This window comes from Pristiophorus japonicus, chromosome 17, assembly GCF_044704955.1.
Source record: "Pristiophorus japonicus isolate sPriJap1 chromosome 17, sPriJap1.hap1, whole genome shotgun sequence".
NCBI lineage: Eukaryota > Metazoa > Chordata > Chondrichthyes > Pristiophoridae > Pristiophorus > Pristiophorus japonicus.
In genome coordinates this window covers 115,882,028-115,903,441 of record NC_091993.1, presented here as the reverse complement: position 1 = coordinate 115,903,441, position 21,414 = coordinate 115,882,028, and the positions used below count along the sequence as shown (strand labels likewise).

Genomic DNA, 21,414 nt, shown 5'->3' with positions numbered 1-21,414 from the left:
ATAAAACAGGTGGAAATAAAAACACCCACTTAAAGTAGTAGCGGAGTGAGTGTAGAAAGAAAATCTTGCTGCTATTATTTTTTATTTTTCTATTCACTCAGCAAATATATTCACTATTCAGCAGTTCGTTTAAGGAAGTCAACTGTACAGATGGAAGTAAATGATTTGGAGTTTGGTATCTGGCACCAGTTTCAGTCAATTGCGTTACATTCATAACGAGGCTTTAGTTGGGCCGCTCCAGTTGGATAAATATCCAGTCCACGGCACAGCGGAAGACTCCTGGTTCGATTTCCCAATCTGGAATGGGGTTCCCATACAGGCTGATCCTGCTGTACGGGCTCTTCTGTGGATCATCAATCTTAGGGCAAAAGTCATCACCTTTTACATGAGCTATCTGGTTATCATTGAGATAGAGGGCCTGTAATTGGAATCATAAATTAAAAACCCAATGAATTCTGAAAATCACGAGTTACTTCCAACAACATATGTGAAAACAGAGGTCAGTGCAGTCACATTTATCAGGGGTTGTGAAATAGAGTGATGCTCCCTTTCACTGTACCTTGCTGGTATAAGTCCATCAAGAGTAAAGTGGTGCACATTGCATATTCCATGAATAGTGTTGACATAACTAAGGTTGCATGTTCAGCCATGAACCCATTGAATGGCGGTGCAGGCTAGAAGGGCCGAATGGCCTACTCCTGCACCTATTTTCTATGTTTCTATTATACTGAAAGGGGCCAAGAACTCTTAGTGGACTTGACGCTAAACGTGTGCAACCAAGGGAGAGCAGTAATAACAATGCTAATAATATGATTGAAAGAAATACTTGCATTTATATAACATCTTTCACGATCTCAGGACATCCCAAAGCACTTTATAGTCACTGTGGTAATGGTGGGAAACACAGCTGCCAATTTGCACACAGCCATCTCTTACAAACAGCAATGTAATCATGACCAGATAATCTGTTTTTAGTGACATTGATTGAGGGATAAATATTAGCCAGGACACCAACTCCCATGCACTTCTTCGAAATATGCCATGGGAACTTTTACATCCACCTGAGAGTTCAGACACGGTCTTGGTTCAGTGTCTCGTCTGATAGGTGGCACCTCCAACAGTGCAGCACTGCCTCAGCCCTGCATTGGAGTGTCAGCCTAGATTCTTGTGCTCAAGTCTCTGGAGTGGGACCTGAACCCACAACCGTCTGACTCAGAGGCGAGAGTGCTACCCACTGAGCCACGGCTGACAGTGCGCTGGATCACATAGCCAAAACAGTAGTACATAAGTCAGAGGAGGTTAGGATCAAACTGTACAGCGCTTTGGTCAGACCCCACCTTGAATAATGCATTCAGTTCTGGCTGCCAAGAAACAAGAGAGGCATTCAAGCTCTGGAGGCAATGCCCCAAGAGCAGATCTCCGGTGTCTGGGATCTGAGTTACATAGAAGAACTTGGCCTTTTCAGCCTGGAAAAGAAGCAACTGAGAGGCGATTGTCCAGAGGTTTTATTAAAATTATACAAAAAGCTTAGCCAGAATACTATTTCAAACTATTGGAGTCTCGGGTTTAAACTCATTAATTTGGGGAATGATTCAAGAAATTCTTCCGCACACAAAGTGATCAATGTGTGGAATAAACCTTCAGATATAGAGAAGTGGAGGCAAGAACCATGTGATTATTTAAGAAACAATTGGTTGCTACTATGGGAAGCTATTAGGATCTCTTCAGATGGATGAATATCGGTTGAATGGCCTTCCTCATCCATAGGTCAATCATTTATTCACAAGCAACATCCTCTGCCAAGTGGTTGGAACAACATGTTGCTCGGAGATGAAGAAACCCAGCTTGGGATATTGAATGATTTCATCATGAAGATGCCATCATTCTTTCAAAGCATCAATTGCAGCCAACTAGTAGTCTGTAGTTGTGCCATAAAACTCTACACCTACATTATAAAACTTTCCACAGATTTTTGATTCCTATAAAAGCAAAAGAATGACTATCTGTTTTGTTCACGAGCCCAAAGATTCTGCAAAGTTTTGCAACAGGGAAAAAAATAGTGTTTTTCCATGTAGTGAAAATGCAAGGATACAGTCTGGATTTTCCAACGAAACAGAAAGGCCGACAGCAAGTGACATGGGTGACAGTTTTTCAACCTCTCCCTCAATCAGTTCACTCGGCGAAAAACCCAGGGGAAGCAGAATGACACCAGGGCAGAAACTTGACTTGGAAACCCTGGAGTTTAGAAGGTTGAGGGATGATCTTACAAAAGCAAAGAAGTGATGGTGCAGTTGAACAGAGCGTTGGTCTGACCCCACTACGCTCAGTTTTGGACACAGAACCTCAGGAAAGATATATTAGCCTTGGAGGGGTACAGCACAGATTCGGTACAAATTTGGTTTGTCGTTGTAATGTATGCAGGCGGGGAAGTGGAGCTGAGTCATGATCAGATCAGCCATGATCTTATTGAATGACAGAGCAGACTAAAGGGGCCGTATGGCCTACTCCTGTTCCTATTTCTTATGTTCTTATGTACCTGTGAGCATGCTCACAGGTTTGTAGAGCTGTTGAGTTGTGAGTAGCTTAGCCAGTCACGTGATGTTGACAAGACTCAATAAAACCCCAGCCAGTTGGGTTCGGGGGATCCACTATGAGGCAGATGGTTGTGAGCCTGGTGGATGAACTGGTAATGTGTAGTGTGATTGTTAAACCTTTGTTAATAAACCAACTAGTTCTTAATAGCAATGTGTTGCTATGAATTCTTAAGCAAAGAACCCATAAAGCAAATACATTACGGTAGTCCCTTGCGTTTAGAAGGTTAAGGTGGTGATCTAATTAAATTCTTTAAAATGTTAAAGAGATTCGATAGGGTAGATATGGAGAAAGTATTTACTCTGGTGAAGGAATTCAGAACAAGAGGGTGTAATCTTAAAACTGGAGCTAGGCCTTTAATGACTGAAATCAGGAACAAAAGGCACTGGAAATCTGGAACTCTTCCCTCGAAAGGCCGTGGAGGCTGGGTCAATTGAATTTTTAAAGATTGAAATCGCTAGATTTCTGTTGAGTAAGGATACCAAGGGATATGGAGCAAAGGCGGGTAAATGGAGTTGAGGTACAGACCAGCCATGATCTAACTGAATGGCGGAACAGGCTCGAGGGGCTGAATAGCCTACTGCTGTTTCTCTGTTCCTAAGTACATCAGGTAAGTGAGCAGGTTTTCAATCTCACTGTGAGATTCCTTGTCACATACTTTGAAAGTGAGTCAAGAGTAACAAACAAGCCAGTAATCACCTTACAATTCTTGTTTCCACAGCTTTTTCTACAGTCATTCATTTTTTGTTTGTGTTTTTTGGGGGCAATGCATGCAATTCTGGTCACCACATTATAGGAAGGATGTGATTGCACTAGAGAGGGTGTAGAAGAGATTTACGAGGGTTGACAGGACTGGAAAACCTTAACAGGTCCTGCTTTCCTTCTTGTATCTCGCATAAGTGGTCATTCTTCATCCACGAGCCTAGATAATGTCTGCAGACTATTCTGAGGCTTTTGAGCAGGAATCTTTGGGTGGCAATCAGGGGTGGGAACTTTGGCTAATTTTCCCTCCTTCTTTAACCCACAGGTGACGAGATAAATTGTAGCGATGCCCGAGCTGGGATCGACAATGCCGCACAAGAACCTCCCAGGCCTGATTAGTTCAGTTCCACACCGACTCATTGACGTACTAACTAAACCTCCAGAGCAGTGTGAGCCAAACGTTCTTAAGGGGAGGGAAATTCCTCTGCAATCTCACCCGAAATCGGGCGGAATCATGGCAAAAATGACAGGAAAATGTCACAGTGCGGCCTAATGCCACCTCGTGACTGGGATTTCCCTCCCCCATCGGGACTCCTGTTCCCTGCTCCTTGCCCGCCCTCTGTGTGGAAAAGGGGAGATTTAGTAGAGGTGTCCAACGTTATGAAGGGCTTTGATGTCGTAAATAAGGAGCAACTGTTTCCACTGGCAGGCGGCTCGGTAACCAGAGGACACAGATTTACGATAATTGCCAAATGAACCTCTTTCTTCTGAGGCAGTCCCCCGGAGTCCAGGATGACTTGCTTCCACACTAATAAGAGTTCTAAGGTGACTTGAGCTGGCTTTCGCCTGCCCGCCGTGTCTTGCTTAGGGTGGCAATGCCAATGGTGAGATGAGGAGAGATTTGTTTACGCAGTAAGTTGTTATGATCTGGAAAGGACTGCCCGAAAGGGTGGTGGAAGCAGATTCAATAGTAATTGTCAAAAGAGAATTGGATAAATGAAAAGAAAGAAAAACTTACATTTTTTTAGCACCTTTCACAATTACTGGACGTCTCAAAGCACTTTACAGCCAATGAAGTACTTTTTGAAGTGTAGTCACTGGTTGTAATGTGGGAAATGTGGCAGCCAATTTGCGCACACCTAGCTCCCACAAACAGCAATGTGATAATGACCAGGTAATCTGTATTTGTCATTTTGATGGAGGGATAAATATTGGCCAGGACACCGGGGATAACTCCCCTGTTCTTCTTAGAAATAGTGCCATGGGATCTTTTACATCTACCTGAGAAAGCAGACGGGGCCTCGGTTTAACGTCTCATCCGAAAGATGGCACCTCCGACAGTGCAGCAAAAAGGAAAGATTTGCATGGCTGTGGGGAAAGAGCAGGGGAGTGGGATTAATTGGAGAGCTCTTTCACAGAACTGGCACAGACATGATGGACCGAATGGTCCCCATCTGTGCTGTGTGATTCCATGAAACGGTCTCATATGAAGCCTCAGTGCTTGATGCTCCTCGGGGTTCTCCCATGAAAGTACTGACCAGCTCCCAACCTATTAAGATTTCTAGATTGAAAGAACAACTGCGTGCAGGTCACCTTGTCTAAGCTCAATCTTACTTGATCACAGCAGTAGACAGGTATATCTAAATACTTTAACCCAGTCAAGAAATCTGTCTCTGAGAATGACAGCAGTCTCTGAGAATGGCAATTGTTTAACAAATCAGTTTTAGAAGGCATCAGTTGGTTTCTTTCCATCTCTTCATGATTCCATAAGCAGGTAGTACAGACAGCGTATCAACTCCTCACTTTCCTCACTCTCTCATTTCAAGACACGGGAAAACATATCAACTAGTCTCACATGCTGCTATTACCTATTTCCTCTCCTGCATCTTACCATGATGTTTCTGTGCTGTGGTAGGCCCGGTGGAATGGCAAACAATCGATTGTTGTCCAAGTGGAGATCCTGGAGTTTCGGCATATGACTGAGAGTCTTATTCGCGAAATATCGGATTTTGTTGGAACTCAGCCTTAACCTGGAAAGAGCAAAACAGATGAGGTGAGAACCACAAGGAGCTCTGAGCAGCAGACTGCTGCTGGAACTGAACAGACCTTTCTCACCAAGTGACAGACAAATTAGTCATATGGGATATCATGAGTTCCCCCTTGACTGGTTCCACAGCGCTGTATTATCAGTGCTCCCCTCTATCCATGGGAATCACAAAGAATCCCGTTCCCTTTCGGAGGAGCCAGCCCGCCTTGGCAAAATGACCTCAATGCCCTGCCATAAAACTGAATGGAAAATTCAACTAACGTAGATGGAAATATAGTGCCCGAAACTTTTGTGAGGAATTTGTGGTGGAACCTGTTTTTTTCTGTAACTCCACAGGTTTACAGTGTCCCTTTAAGTTCTGGTGGGGAGATGTTAGGGGCACCTTCTACCTTCCCCCTGCATCAAGGGAGTCATGGTTAGGGCAGTTCCTGGGAGACCGCAAGAAATTATGTCCCCAGAAGCCCTCATAAGGCCTCACTGGGAACTCAAGGCAACTGTAAGCTCGTGTGGGTTCCAAGAAGGCCTGTGGAAAGGCCCCACACCTTTTCCAAGCAAAGGTAATTGATCCTGAAGGGTTTTGATTAAGGATTCAGCAGAAGCCTCATTAGCTCCATTGGGAACCTAAGAAAAGCGATAGTCTTTTTTTTTCTCTCAAAGGGGCCTTTTCTGGGACCCCTTGAAAACAGCATTGAGCCATTCCAATTTTCAAGGCCTCTGTCGGAGTCGGTGTCCCTCGATGTGCCTTTGCTCATCCCAACCGTTATCCTGACTCTCCTTGTCCCCGAGACCTGGCAAGGTGCCAGTGTGTCTGGGAACGGTTGGGTGTTCCACTCTACACTTGCACCGGCCGAGCAGGACTTCAGGAGTTTTCACCCTATATAATCTGAAGTGTTCTGGGGCCAAGCCAAATTCTGAGCAGCTGAATCTCAATGCGATTCTATTTGTTGGAATTTGGAGCTTGATGCATGTGCAGCAGCCACCGATGGCTTTACCTCTTGAACTTTGAATAATTTTCCGGATCACAGCTGTGCCTGCACAGAACGGCTCATATCTATAATTGTGATTTTCTGGAAGACATTAACATCTGTTTTTTTTTAAAACTGCGCCAATCTTGGCTGAGCAAAATCGCAACTTTACATGTCAAGAATGAATAGACCTCAACAACTGACTTAAGCCTAGTTCACACTCGTCTCCGTTAACATCTGCTGTGATAATGCAGCAAACCTTCACGTGATTGGAAAACACAGCTTTGTAAAAACGAAACTGCACATGTCTTACCTCATGTCAATATATTTCCCTTGCTCCTAAAGACACTTTGCTGGGGTATTGGCTCACAGCCAATAGTTGTACTCCAGTCCTTCACCCAAATAGCCACCACTCCCTATCTCTGTAACCTCCTCCAGCTCTACAACCCTCCGAGATCTCTGCGTTCCTCCAATTCTGGCCTCTTGAGCATCCCCGATTTTCATCGCCCCACCATTGGTGGCCGTGCCTTCTGTTGCCTGGGCCCTAAGCTCTGGAATTCCCTCCCTAAACCTCGCCGCCTCTCTAGCTCTCTTTCTTCCTTTAAGACGCTCCTTAAAACCTACCTCTTTAACCAACCTGTCCCAATATCTCCTCATGTGGCTCAGTGTCAAATTCTGTTTGATATTGCTCCTGTGAAGCGCCTTGGAATGTTTTACTGCATTAAAGGCACTATATTAATGCAAATTGATGCTGCTGTTCATTTGTAAGTTCAGACAGTGAGTATCACAGCTGAGCACGATGCTGTCTTTATCCAATATCCATATGTACACACTTCCATTAGGAGTGGCCGGATGAAGATCAGCAATGGGAACCGTGACCAATTCTACCCTTCCTAATCCAGATGTGCCAAGGACACATCTAATGTCTCCAGCACCGACCACCCCAGCTGAATGAGCTAACTCAGCACAGAGTGACCATCAAACCTGGGATCTTCCTGACCTGTATGGCTCAGCCACTCACTGAGACACGTTGAGAGCTCCATGTCAACCATCTCCATGTACGATTCACTAGGTTCACTAGGTTGATTCCGGGGACGAAGGGGTTGACTTATGAGGAAGGGTTAAGTAGCTTGGGCCTCTACTCATTGGAATTAAGAAGAATGAGAGGTGATCTTATCGAAACGTATAAGATTATGAGGGGGCTTGACAAGGTGGATGCAGAGACGATGTTGCCACTGATGGGGGAGATTAGAACTAGAGGGCATGATCTTAGAAAAAGGGGCTGCCCATTTAAAACTGAGATGAGGAGAAATTTCTTCTCTCAGAGGGTTGTAAAACTGTGGAATTTTCTGCCTCAGAGAGCTGTGGAAGCTGGGACATTGAATAAATTTATGACAGAAATAGACAGTTTCTTAAACGATAAGGGAATAAGAGGTTATGGGGTGCTTGCAGGGAAGTGGAGCTGAGTCCATGATCAGACCAGCCATGATCTTATTGAATGGCGGAGCAGGCTCGAGTGGCCGTATGGCCTACTCCTGTTCCTATTTCTTATGTTCGTATGTTCTTATTCACTTCAATATCTCCTTTCATGTTCCATCCCTGCAGGAAACACTATCACTGGAAAATGATGCAACTCCAACTCCCAAGCATGCAGCAAGTGGGAGGCGAATAACTAATGTTACATAGGAACATCGGACATTAGAGAGAACATTGGTCCTAGCCTCATTTCTGATCCTTTGAGAGTTGAGCTTCCAGTGCGAGTACGTTGGAATGGTCATAGATGTTCATTATGACCATGAAACTACCGGATAGTCGTAAAAACCCAGTGAAGGAACTCTGCCATCCTTACCCGGTCTGGCCTATATGTGACTCCAGATCCACAGCAATGTGGTTGACTCTTAACTGCCTTCTAAAATGGCCTAGTAACCCACTCAGTTGAATTCAAGATAGCGGCTCACCACCACCTTCTCGATGGCAATGAGGGCCAGCCGCGTCCACATCCCAAGAATGAATAAAGAAAAATTCTGCCTTTTTCTCTAAATCGCACTGTAACATCAATGAGCTACAACAACAACTTGCATTTATATAGTGCCTTTAACCTAGGTTAAAGGTCCAGCTAGTTGCATGATACAACGATAAAGGAATTGTTGTGATCATGGCAATCAATACTATTGTGCCTGGTCAATTTCTAGTAAGTTGCAATCTCCAACTATTATTGTTGGTCCCTTACTGGTCGTCGGGGCCGAAATTCAGGGTCGCGGGAAGGACTGTTACCGCAGGTTTTCGGCGGCCATTCGGCAAAATCGATTGGCCGCCGCATTCCGGATGATTGGCCCTCCAACGCATATTCAGCGCGGGGGTGGGGTTTCAGCGGTGAGGACTTCCGCTGCAATCCGCCGACTGCCACCGTGGTAAGGGGCTTGCGACCGTGGTGATGTCATCAGGGTGCGCACCGCTGCTACGCGGCCATGCCACCCATATTCACTTATAAAAAGAGGGTTTTTTGGGACAGCGCCCCCGCCAGCTTTTTGGGTCGTTGGACTTTGCCGTGATACTCAACACCGCTGGAGGAGGGCAACGGAGGATTCTCGCTATCGAGGGTATTGTTGCTGCAAACTTTTGCTGGTGCTTTTGAGGACTTCTATACAACAGGATACCTATTACGAGGTGATCGCCGCCCCAGCTCTCGCTTGAAAAAATACAGCGAATCAGTATTCACTGCATGAGCCACCAACCTGTTCCACAGCCCTACTATTCTTTGGGAATAGAAGAACCCCCTAGCATCTAACCTAGTTCTGCCCTTACACACCATGTCTCAGCGCACACACAAGGAATGCCCTCCGAGTGCTGTATCAGAGGGCTGCCAGGATTCGTGAAACCACACCCCACAAAAAGGACAAAAGGAAAGATAGCAAAAAAAAGTGCCCCTCACAGACTAACATTCAGAAATTGGTATCTAATTACTGCAAAATTCAGGAGTAGCGACTGTCCCAAGTTGGGACAAACACAGCAATCAATTTCAGGACAATTCTGCAATTTATTTTTTTGGGTCACTAATTATTTTTTAATTTCTCAAACCATTAGAATGGACTGACACACAAGCCTGAAATGTTTTATAGTTGACTCTGTGAACCTCAGCTATTAATCCAACTGCTAGGCCTTCCTGTAGCTCTGGGACAGCATAACTAAAGCTGAAAAGAAAAGGGTAGACACAAGTAAATATTTCACCATCCCCAGAAATGATGCCCAACTTGTGCACTGGTATCTGGATTTTTGCTTTGTAAATATGAGCAGAGAGACAAAACCTGAGAATTGAACTGTTTGGTGAGGGAACTGTGAAAGGTGAGGTCAGAGTTTAATTGCAATCCAGGCTGCAAGTTAGAACTTGGGATGAAATGTGCGTCTTTTCCTTTTGAGCATGATTGTTCAATCTTTAAGGTTTGCTCGATTTGTGGGGGAGTATCTCTGTACATTCCAAATTACTGGTATTCTTTATCTTTTAAAAATTGTCGGAAGAAATATGCAAACGAGCCAATTAATTGCATGTATTCATTTATAGATAGCTGGCAAGGATTTAAATACAGGTTGAACCTCCCTTATCCAGAACTCCCTTATCCAGAACCACCCCTCGTCCAGAACCATTCCCGGCCACCAGGTGGCGCATGCGCAGAACTCCGACATGAACAAATTGAACAAATTGAGGTCCTTCCTTGCTGCCGACTCCTGCAATCACTGGCCTGACCCCACGATCCACTGCCCCCTCCCCCTCCATGATCTATCTCTCTACCATACTTCCAGCCCCAAGCCAGCCAGCCCCGATATCCCCTTGTTCAGTACCTGTACCATTCAATTTAACGTGACCATCCCTCGTCCAGAAAAATCCCTTATCCAGAACAGGCCAGGTCCTGAGGGTTCTGGATAATGGAGGTTCAACCCGCACATGGAGCAACAGAGCTAGGAATTTCTGATTACTGTTCTGCTGAAATTGATCTGAAACGGTAACTCTGTCTCTCTCGCCACAAGTGCTGCCTGACCCGCTGAGTGCTTTCCAGCAGTTCCTGTCTCTACTTCGAGTATTGCATTTCAGGGATGTACTTGAATACTGTACCTGACCAAGGAGCTGAGGTTTGTGAAATCATCCACTTCCACTTTGATAATTTTATTGCGATCAAGGTGCATCTCGGAGATTGAACTCGGCAGGTCTTGAAAACAAATCAAAATGAGGAGCGAGAGGATATTAGTGGTTAATTAATGACTTGCACAGTGCCCCTCTCTTACAGGAGTTACGAGTAAGAGTTTTAAATATACAAGTTTAATTCAACTGTGTAAGTGGAAATAATCAACTCTCAGTAAATTGATCAATTTAGTTTTAAAATATTACTAATTAGTCTGAGCAGTTAGATATTCAGCAGAATCACTTTGGGTGGAGCAAAAAAATCATTAGCATCATAGACAGTCCTTCGGATTCGAGGATGACTTGCTTTCACTCTAAAAGTGAGTTCTCAGGTGCCGGATTTGAGATCCTGGTCTTCAAAACCAGATCTAACAAGGTACAGAAAGCACTGGTGGGAGTAGTTTACAGGCCCCCTAACAGTAAGTGCAGTGTCCGGCACAGTTAAATCAGGAAATAAGAGGTGCATGTAACAAGGGTAATACGGTAATCATGGGGGACTTTAATTTACACACAGACAGGGCAAACCAAATTTGCAGTGATTGTCAGAGGATGAGTTCATGGAATGCATTCAAGATAGTTCTCTAGATCAGCATGTCAAGGAACTAACATGGCAATAGACTATTTTATATATAGCATTGTGTACAGAGAAATGGTTAATTAATAACCTTGTAGTAAAGGAGCCTCTGGGCAGAAGTGATCATAATATGATGGAATTTTATGTAGAATTTGAGAGTGATTTAGTTAAGACTGAATCTAGGGTCTTAAATTTGAACAAAGCAAACTGCGTAGGTAAGAAAGGCAAGTTGGCTAAGGTAGGTTGGGAAACTAGATTAAAAGATATGATGATAAATAAGCAATGACAAACATTTAAAGAAATAATTCATAATTCACAATGAATATTCGTTCCCTTAGGAAAAATAAAAAATGATCCAACCAAGGCTAACAAGAGAAGTTAAAGATAGCACTAGATTAAAGGAAGAGGCTTATAATGATGCAGAAAAGAATAGTAAGCCTAAGGATTAGGAGGACTTTAGAGTTCAGCAAAGGAGGACCAAGAAATTGATAAAGTGAGAGAAAATAGAGCGTAAACTAGCAGGAGATATAGAAACAGATTGTAAAAGGTTCTATAGGTATATAAAAAGGAAGAGATTAGCAAAAGTGGGTTCCTTACAGGCAGAGACAGGAGAAATTATAATGGGGAATAAGGAAATGGCAGAGACATTAAACAAATACTTTCTGTCTTAATCGAAAAAGGTACGAAAAACATCCATAAATAGCGGAGAAGCAAGGGACTAGTGAGAATGAGGAATTTCAAGAAATTAGTATTAGTAAAGAAACAGGAGAAATTAATGGAACTAAGTGCTGACAAATCCCCTGGACCTGATGACCTACATCCTAGGGTTTCAAAAGAGGTGGCTAAAGAGATAGTGGTTGCATTGGCTTTGATCTTCCCTAATTCCCTAGATTCTCGAACGGTCTCCGTAGATTGGAATGTAGCAAATGTAACCCTGCTGTTCAAAAAAAGAGGGAGAGAGAAAACAGGGAACGGTAGACCAGTTAGCCTGACATCAGTAGAAGGAAAAATGTTAGAATTTATGATTAGGAACGTGGTAACAGGGCACTTAGAAAAGCATAATATGATTGGCCAGAGTCCTGATTTATGGAAGGGAAATCGTGTTTGACAAATATAGGTTTTTTTGAAGTTGTAACTAGCAGGGTAGCTAAGAAGGAACCAGTGGATGTTGTGTGTTTGGATTTTCAGAAAGTGGGTCGCACCTATCGTTTCACTGCCACGGAGGATGAGGTGGCCTCTTGCGCGAAATTCAGCTCCTTGTCTTTTTTTTTCCCCAGGCGGAGCAGAAGTAGGGAAGAGAGTTGGAGATCGGTCATAAGAGGGGCGGAAGTGGAGACGGAACGGACTCTCCACCGCTGTCAGTCATTAGCGTAGCGTTGATGACGTCATCGCGCTGGCGCGTCACCACATCGCTCCCCTTCACTTAAAGGGAAGAGCCCCTGCAAGCTCTGCAGTTATTTTAGTTAGGTCCACTAGGACACCAGGGAGGGTTTCGGCCGGGCCAGTGGCCTGGCACCCAAGAACGGGTGCCAGGCTGCCTGTTGGCGGCCCGGCCGAACCCAGGAGGATAATTGTCAGGCCGACCTTGAAAGTGGCCGCCAAAAAAAATAAAATGGTGGCCGCAGCAGTCGCCCTCCCCTATAATGGCGGCCACACCGCCATTTTGCACACACTGCAAACACAGTGCAGCGAAAGAAAAAAATGTCGGGGGGCACCGAGCGGCAGCAGCAAGATTTCTTTACCTGAATTTTGCTTGCGGGATGGGGAAATCAGCTGGAGGTGAGCGCTTTGATGACGCACTTAGGAGGGTTCGGCAGCAGCGGGGCAGAAGTGGGGATCGCCGGAAAAACCACTGAGGAGAATTTCGCGAGCGGCGGCCATTCGACACCGCCACATGGCCGCCGCTTTCTGGCGCTAACAGGCCTTATCGACAGGCTGAATATCGCCTCCAGGAAGTTATCCACTTCGGTATTAAATATAGGAAAGTAAAACATTTTTTAAATGGTGAGAGATTGGGGAATGTTGGAGTTCAGAGGGACCTGGGTGCCTTTGTACATGAATCACTGAAAGTTAACATGCAGGTACAGCAAACAATTAGGAAAGCAAATGTGAGCTATGTTAGCTTTTGTTGCAAAAGGATTGGAGTAAAAGAGAACGGAAGCCTTACTGCAATTATATAGGGCCTTGGTGAGACCAGATCCGGAGTACTGTGTACAGTTTTAGTCTCTTTACCTAAGGAAGGATACACTTGCCTTGGAGGGAGTGTAACAAAGGTTCACCAGACTGATTCCTGCAATGGGAGGATTGTCCTATGTGAAGAGTTTGAGTAGACGAGACCTATATTCTCTAGAGTTTAGAAGAATGAGAGGTGATCTCATTGAAAGATACAAAATTCTTACTGAATTTGACAGGGTAGATGCAGGGAGGATGTTTCTCCTGGCTGAAGAGTCTAGAACTAGGGTTCACAGTCTTAGAATAAGGGGTTGGCCATTTAGGACTGAGATGAGGAGAAATTTCTTGACTCAAAGGGTTGTGAATCTTTGGAATTCTCTACCCCAGAGGGCAGTAGGCTCAGTCGTTGAGTATATTCAAGAGAGAGAGAGCGATAGATTTTTGGATATTAAGGGAATCAAGGGATATGGGTTCAGGGCAGGAAAGTGGAGTTGAGGTAGAAGATCAGCCATGATCTCATTGAATGGCAGAGCAGGTTCGAGGGGCTGAATGGCCGACCCCTGCTCCTATTTCTTATGTTCTTATGTTCTCACCTTTCGGAATTTCAGAAAGTCCCGTCTCAGTAATCCGGAGATATGACAACTTTTTCAACCCTTGAAAGGCTGCTTTTGCCACCCCTTTTGGCTTCAGTGGGTTTCTACTTAATTCTGTAGGGGTTAGAGACATTTGTTAGGCAAGAAAAGTTCTTCATTGGTAATTTTTAAAAAAGTTTTGAAACTATTTCAAATACCGCTTCGAATTTTACAGCGCAGAAGACAACCATTTGGGCTACTTTGCCTGTGCCGGGTTTGTGAAAGAGCTGGTCACTTGTTTACATAACCCATACCCTTTGACACTTTTTCTTCTTCAAATATCCATCAACTTTCTTTTTCAAAATTATTGCAGATTCCCCTTCCACCACTATTTCTGAAAGGGCTTAAAAACACTCTGTGCAAGAAACATTCTCCTAACCTCTCCCTTTGTTATATTGGAGATGATTTTAAGTTAATGTCTCCAAGTTACTGATTTATCGACCAGTTATTCCGCTTTACCTCAAATTTGATCAGATTTGTTCTTAATGTTCACTGTTCTAAAGAAAAGAACCCCAGTGTGTCTAATCTTTCTTCATAACTGAAGCCTTTCATCCCTGATCTGTACCCTCTTCAGGGCCTATTTTTGTAGGTTCAATATAGTTTTTGTTGCGCCCTTACCTGTAAAATCTAGGTATCTAGGTTTCCATTTGTTTTTTGAGAAAATATAATGTGGCAATTCCTTCCAATAGACGATTTTCAATTTGAACAATCCTGGGTTAAATCCAAATCATTTTATTTCTCAGGAGAGGTAGATGGTCATCAAGAACATAACTGCAGAATATCTCAGATATCGATCTAACACTGCAATGAACATTATACAATCTAGTTGGCATTCCATCGATGACTGTTCCATGATTCCGTTAGAACAAGGACCACGGGATTTCACTGAGTAGCTGATCGTCTACTCTGTAGTAATCCTTACAATCTATTTGATCTGCCTATTCATTCCTGCTTGACTCTGACACCCCATCAGCCGGCACTGAGATGATCACTTCAATGTGGACTGACTGAACCTTTATGTAAACCATTATGAACCAAATCAAATTCCTATGTCAAAACCTCTCTTACAGCTGTTTTGGAGCACATTTCTCAGTTTGCTAATTGAACGGCACTTTGAGGGGAAACATTCTACTTGCCATCGTTATCATCATCATCATAGGCAGTCCCTCGAAATCGAGGAAGACTTGCTTCCACTCTAAAAGGGAGTTCTCAGGTGACTGAACAGTCCAATACGGGAATTACAGTCTCTGTCACAGGTGGGGCAGACAGTCGTTGAAGGAAAGGGTGGGTGGGGAGTCTGGTTTGCTCCTTCTGCACCGTCTGCGCTTGTTTTCTGCATGCTCTCGGCGACAAGACTCGAGGTGCTCAGCGCCCTCCCAGATGCTCTTCCTCCACTTAGGGCGGTCTTTGGCCAGGGATTCCCAGGTGTCAGAGGGAAGTTGCATTTTATCAAGGAGGCTTTGAGGGTGTCCTTGAAACATTTCCTTTGCCCACCTGGGGCTCGCTTGCCATGTAGGAGTTCCGAGTAGAGTGCTTGCTTTGGGAGTCTTGTGTCAGGCATGCGAACAAGTTGACCCGCCCAATGGAACTGGTTGAGTGTGGTCAGTGCTTCGATGCTGGGGATGTTGGCCTGATCGAGAACACTAACGTTGTTGCGTCTGCCCTCCCAGAGGATTTGCAGGATCTTGCGGAGACATCGTTGGTGGTATTTCTCCAGCGATGTGAGGTGTCTACTGTATATGGTCGACGTCTCTGAGCTATACAGGAGGGTGGGTATCACCATCAAATCAACCAGCAAGGCAAGACAAAATTTTCGCCGTTGGAAAAAAAGATATTCAATCAAGAATCAGTTGTAATCATGAGAATGACTGCCGTAACCACTACAAGTAAGCCACATGTCCAACAAAAATGCTATCCCCACTCCATACAGGCAGTATAAAGCAGGAGATGGGGTCTACTTAAGATATGTGGTGGAAACCTCCAAATTGACTGTTAAATTAATCACGCAGTGCTGCAAGCATCAGGCCAAGAGGATGAAGAGAAGGGGATTTAGAAATTAAAAAATAAATGAAGAAAACCTTTCCAAACTTATCCATAAAAGAACATTTTTAAAAAGTCACCAAGATATCAGTGCTGCTCTGAAACATATTGTCTGGCTGTGAGGAATGATTCATTATAGTGAGAAGACTGATAGTGCAAGATGTCTAAAATGCTCATATATATAAATAAACATATATATCTGAACGGTTTAATTCTACGGGTAGGATAACCAATTGCACTGACGGCATGACTGATCATATTGATATTAAAGCAGTATTCTCCGTTTTTTTAAACAAATATTTGATCAATGATGCAGGGGGTTGAATTTAAAAGGTGCATAAAAATGTCCTGATTGGCAGTACAGGTTGAACCTCCCTTATCCCGAACCCTCGGGATAAGTATTTTTCCGGATGAGGGGCGGGTTTCGTTAAATTGAATGGTACAGGTACTGAGCAAGGGGAAATCGGGGCTGGCTGGCTTGGGGCTGGGAGTGCGGCAGAGAGATCATGGAGGGGAGGGGCGGTGGATCGCGGGGTCAGGCCAGCGATTGCGGGAGTTGGCAGCGAGGAAGGACGTCAATTTGTTCAATTTGTTCATGTCGGAGTTCTGCGCATGCGCCACCCGGTGGCTGGGAATGGTTCTGGACGAGGGGTGGTTCCGGATAAGGGAGTTCTGGATAAGGGAGGTTCAACCTGTAATACAAAAATCCAGGAACTTTCACCCACATTAACATTTAACATAATTCTCTGACATTTGCAATGATCACAAATTTGTGGCTCTTTTCTAAAAATTAAATCTTCCACAATACCCTTTTGATGATTTCATTCAACCATAGATATTCACACAAAGTATGTGCGAGATTCGGAACTTTTCATACCCAGAGCAAACATGTTGGACATTCCATCAAAGGGTTTCTTTTTCACAAAGTTTATTTTGTTGTCACATATGTGGAGTTCAAGGAGAGTCTTTGGCATGTTCTCAGGAACGGTACTGATTAGATTCTTGGCAAGATATAACCGCCTGAGACTGTGGAGTGAGGAAAAGGCCTTGGGATGGATCCTTTGCAGCCTGTTGTTCACAAGAATTAAAATCTAAATTAAATTAGAAACAAACAAACAGAAAATGAATTGAGAATTCAGAAACAGACAAGGGTGTAATTTTCTGAGTGAGCAGTGGCAGCTGGGACTTTATCCATTGCCAGTGAATATCAGAAAATCGTGGGGTTCCTTCAGTGTACACTTACAAAATTACCCCAGCAGAAACTTAGCTTTTATATTACACTTTATACAACCTCGGGGCAGTGCGATTAGTTGTAAATTGCTCTCGCGTAGAGCCGGCACAATGGGCCAAGTGGTCCCCTTCTGTGCTGTAAACATCTATGGATCGAAGAAGCGATACAAAGGAGCCATCTGGACAGATTTTGGGATTGGGATTTTTGAACTCTGATAAATCAGAGTGGACATCTTGGAGGAAAAATTCCCCAGATTGGGGGCGGTAACCGACTTGGGGGCGGGACTTCCTGTGCCCGGCACGGAAGTCCCGTCCCGGCCACGCCATTGTGGTTACCGCCCCTCACAGGAACTGGAACGCAATCTCGTATGCGCCACTTCCTGTAGGGGCAGGTTCCGGGGCGCTACCATGGCGAGTTGGTCAGCGCTACACGGCTGCTCCGCATAACGCCGACACGTTTCATTGGCCCTGTCCTTTGGTTAAACGGGAGGGCCACTGCGCACTCTGCCGGGCCTCTGACGGAACTTCACGGGACCACCAGGGCGGCGTGGAGCCGAGGCCACAGCCCGTTTCCCGATCCGGCTCTGACACCGCTTGCAGCAGCCTCGCGGGGCGCAGAGCAATGTCTGCCGGGGGTGGAAAGGGGTCACCGCACGGCGCTGAGGGGTCGCCACACGATGACATGGCAGAGCCTCCGTTAACTCCCACGCAATTTCGCGGGAACTGGGAGCGCCACACCCCACCTTGCCCAAAAAACTGATTTGCGTCCCATCAGCACCACAGGAGGCACTATCGAGCGTTGTAAAACAGGGCCATTCCAAGCCTTTGCAATCTCAGTGAACAGATGCTTTACACAATTGAATAGAAACTAAAACTGAACATTAAGGTTGTTTACAGCTGTTCGTCGTGTGGGGAGATGGGGTGGGGGTGGGCGGGTGGCGGGGTATTATACCGTAAAATACCTGGCTCAGGTTAAATCAATGGGAATATTTAGGGCCAGTTTACTCACCTGAAGGCTCTTTAGATTTTTGAAGTCATTTTCCTTCAGCTCTCTGATCTTGTTATTCTGAAGATCCAGCAAAGTGGTCTCAGGCAGAAAGTATGCAGGTACTTTGCTGAGTCCTGTAGCAGACAAAAGGCTACTTTAAACAATTTCAATCTCTGTAACTTATTGAAGCATCTTAGCTCATGTACAAAAGGTAGATTCATTGATGACTGAATTTAATTTGCATTTGAAATTGCACATATTATTTGACTGCAGAGCTGCCACTTACGTCACTCTTGCCCTTACATTCTGGGTAACAGGCCACATGTTTTTTTCATTCGTTCCTGGGATGTGGGCATTGCCGGCAAGGCCGGCATTTATTGCCTATCTCTAATTGCCCTTGAGAAGGTGGTGGTGAGCTGCCTTCTTGAACCGCTGCAGTCCGTGTGGTGAAGGCGCTCCCACAGTGCTGTGAGGGAGGGAGTTCCAGGATTTTGACCCAGCAACGATGAAGGAACGGCCGATATATTTTCAATGTCAGGATGGTGTGTGACTTAGAGGGGAATTTGGTGATGGCGGTGTTCCCATGCATCTGCTGCTCTTGTCCTACTTGGTGGTGGAGGTCACTGGCTTTAGAGGTGCTGTCAAAGAAGCCTGCTGCAGGCATCAAGCAGGACGCCAGAAATTTGGCATCGGGCATCATTATCTGAATGAGCTGCTGACACCCGTTGTGCCTGCACAGGCAGCTTGCCCATTTGATAGAGATTCCAGGCTGCTTACCTCACCGCAAGAGGTTATAGATAAGTCCTGGGTGGGGGAAGTGGAGTAGCAATGGGTGGGGCGGTGGGCGGTGGAGAGAGAGGATTAATCAGGAGGATTGTGCAATTATGAGGAGCTGGGGGTGGTTGGGTGCACTCCTGCTCCTCCTGGCACCACAGAAACGGGTTTTTTATAAAGAAGAATCCTAAGCCCAGTTCCGACTCCACTCATCCCAAACCAATTTCTGCCGTGGGACCTAAACCAGGCATTAGGCCTCTCATTTACATATGCAAGGGGCCTAACACTGTTTTAGGTGGCTGCCAGCGATGCCTGAGAAGTGGCCTGTGCCAATATTAGTTTGAATGTCTTTCAGATGTCCTTTGGGTATTGAGCATTGGTCCAAAATTGGACCACGTTGTGCCTTTTTTACCTCCTTAATTCTCCATTCACTCGGCCTGCATTTGATGGTTACCGCTCCAATGGGATGGTGAGTGTTACAGAACTATTTTTGTTCATGAATAAGTAGGTTCCAGCTCAGAAACCATGACATCATCCTTAAATGCACCACCCAAAATGAACGGGACAAATAAGAAGTAATGCTGCCCCTTGCAAAGAGAACAGCAGAAAAATACATGTCAGCGGCTGAAATTGTAAATAGAAATGTTGTGTTTTGCATTAAGTTAGTGCAGCTGTTTTTCTTTTTGCAATTGTGATATTTGTTTGACTACAAAAGGGAGAAAAAGAAAACAGCTAAGCCATTTATTAAAGGGTGGAAAAAAAACAACTCAGTCTGCCTCACGAACAGTAATGTCTGTCAGTCAGAGCTGACCGTGGTCACATCGAGGTTTGCAGTCTAGACAGCTCCACCCTCCTGGCTGAAGACAGAAGCATATTGGGAAGTTAGAAACATGGGGATAATGTCGATGAGGCTTTAATTCAACCTTTCATTACTTTGCACCAAAAATATGGGAGATTAACATCAACTTAGGTTTCAGCGGAGACTTGATACTTTAATCTTAAGACGCATAAAATTAGTTGCCTCAGCTAAGCCAATTAACAAAGTCACAGCAGCAAGTTGGTACAGATGTTTTATGAACTAGATGGAAAAAGAACCATTTTATATTCTATCTGTTTTACTGCGTATCAACAACGTTCCTGTACTAATGTTTGTCAGTGGCTGGGCTACACAGAGCCATTGTGAAGCAAAATCTAAAGTCAAGTAAATCAGTCGCATTTGGATCACATCCACCATAAGCTAAAGTTGCTTTCCGCATAAACAGGATTTTATGCGCATTAAGGCGCTAGTCATACATATTTTTAAAGCTATGCATTCTCCCACAATTAGTCACTTTTCTTATTTTCTTCAAAACAGTATGAAGTTGACACTGTCGGAATGTAGTAATAATCAGAATGGTAATTGGATTCACAGTACAACATGACAGGGTTTTTTGGTTTATAAAGGAGATTACCCAGTGTAGCTACTGTTAAGTTCCTCCCAAATCATTTGTTATAATGACTACTGTTACGACGTTGCTTATTTTTCTCATTTTTTCCAACCAGGAAGTCCTCGGGGTTTAGCATTTCTGAAAATCTGTTGCTGATTAACTGAAAGAAGGGCCCTGTAAAAATCAATACAATTTTCTGACTCGCTTATACAAACGTCACACACCATTTCCTTGACACATCTTTTCAATGGGGACGGATGAATTTCGTTCAGCCCCGTATTCGCTGACTATCAAGTCAAAGGCTGAGAAATGAGACAAGTCCTTTTTCAATCACCCCTTCCCCCATCACAGCCAGTAACGTCAAGTTTAGAGTGAGTACTACCATTATAGACTCCATTAGTTCCTGCAGAGTGACTACAACAGCCTTCGCCTCTAATCTGCTTGTCACGGCATACGTCTGCGAAAGGCCTGTCAAAGTAGCTGCATAATTCTGTTCTAGATGGATATAGCACTACGGTTGATGGTATTACTTATTAAATGGACTAAAGCATCTATTGTTAAAAGCTTCCAGGGCCATCGCCCATCATCTTGAATATTTTCGGCTCAGTTGACATTAGTCTTCTCTGAGGCAGGAGGTTCAAATCTCATTGCAGGTCTTGGAATATAATCGAGGCTGATTCTCCAGAGCAGGACTGAGGGAGTGCTGCACTGTTGGAGCTACCTTCTTTTGGATGAGACATTAAACAGGCCTGTTTGGTTAGAAGAAAAGCGGAGCGCTTTTGTGGTCCAACATTCCACCCAACCAATACCATCAAAAGTAGATGATCTGGTCATTGATCTCATTGCTGCTTGTGGGACCTTGCTGTGTGCAACATGGCTGTCATGCTCCCGTACAGAGCAACAGAGACTGCATTCGAAAAATAATCTCTAGCGGCGTGCGTTAGGATATTTACGGTGCCGTATAAATACAAGCTCCTTCCTTTCCTGAAATAACTCACCTTGAAGAACATTTCTTGAATGTGCTTCAAAAATGATTGTCCATGTTATTTCTGATCAGGTTGAGTGATTCTTTGGGTAGTAAAAGAATGTTGTTGGTA

The 21,414-nt window shown here is 44.5% G+C and overlaps 1 protein-coding gene across 1 annotated transcript in view; it reads right to left on the bottom strand.

The window, feature by feature from the left end:
* Positions 1 to 200: 200 nt before the first annotated feature.
* LOC139228280 (decorin-like) overlaps positions 201 to 21,414 on the bottom strand; it is a 31,547-nt gene continuing 10,333 nt past the window's right edge. The window contains exons 2-7 of the mRNA XM_070859463.1: positions 18,138 to 18,250; positions 16,776 to 16,989; positions 13,820 to 13,933; positions 10,415 to 10,508; positions 5,186 to 5,324; positions 201 to 418 (exon numbers count right to left, since the gene is read on the bottom strand). Of these exons, the coding sequence (XP_070715564.1) occupies positions 224 to 418; positions 5,186 to 5,324; positions 10,415 to 10,508; positions 13,820 to 13,933; positions 16,776 to 16,989; positions 18,138 to 18,250 (869 nt within the window). The 3' untranslated portion in view covers positions 201 to 223. The remainder of the gene's footprint in view (positions 419 to 5,185; positions 5,325 to 10,414; positions 10,509 to 13,819; positions 13,934 to 16,775; positions 16,990 to 18,137; positions 18,251 to 21,414) is intronic.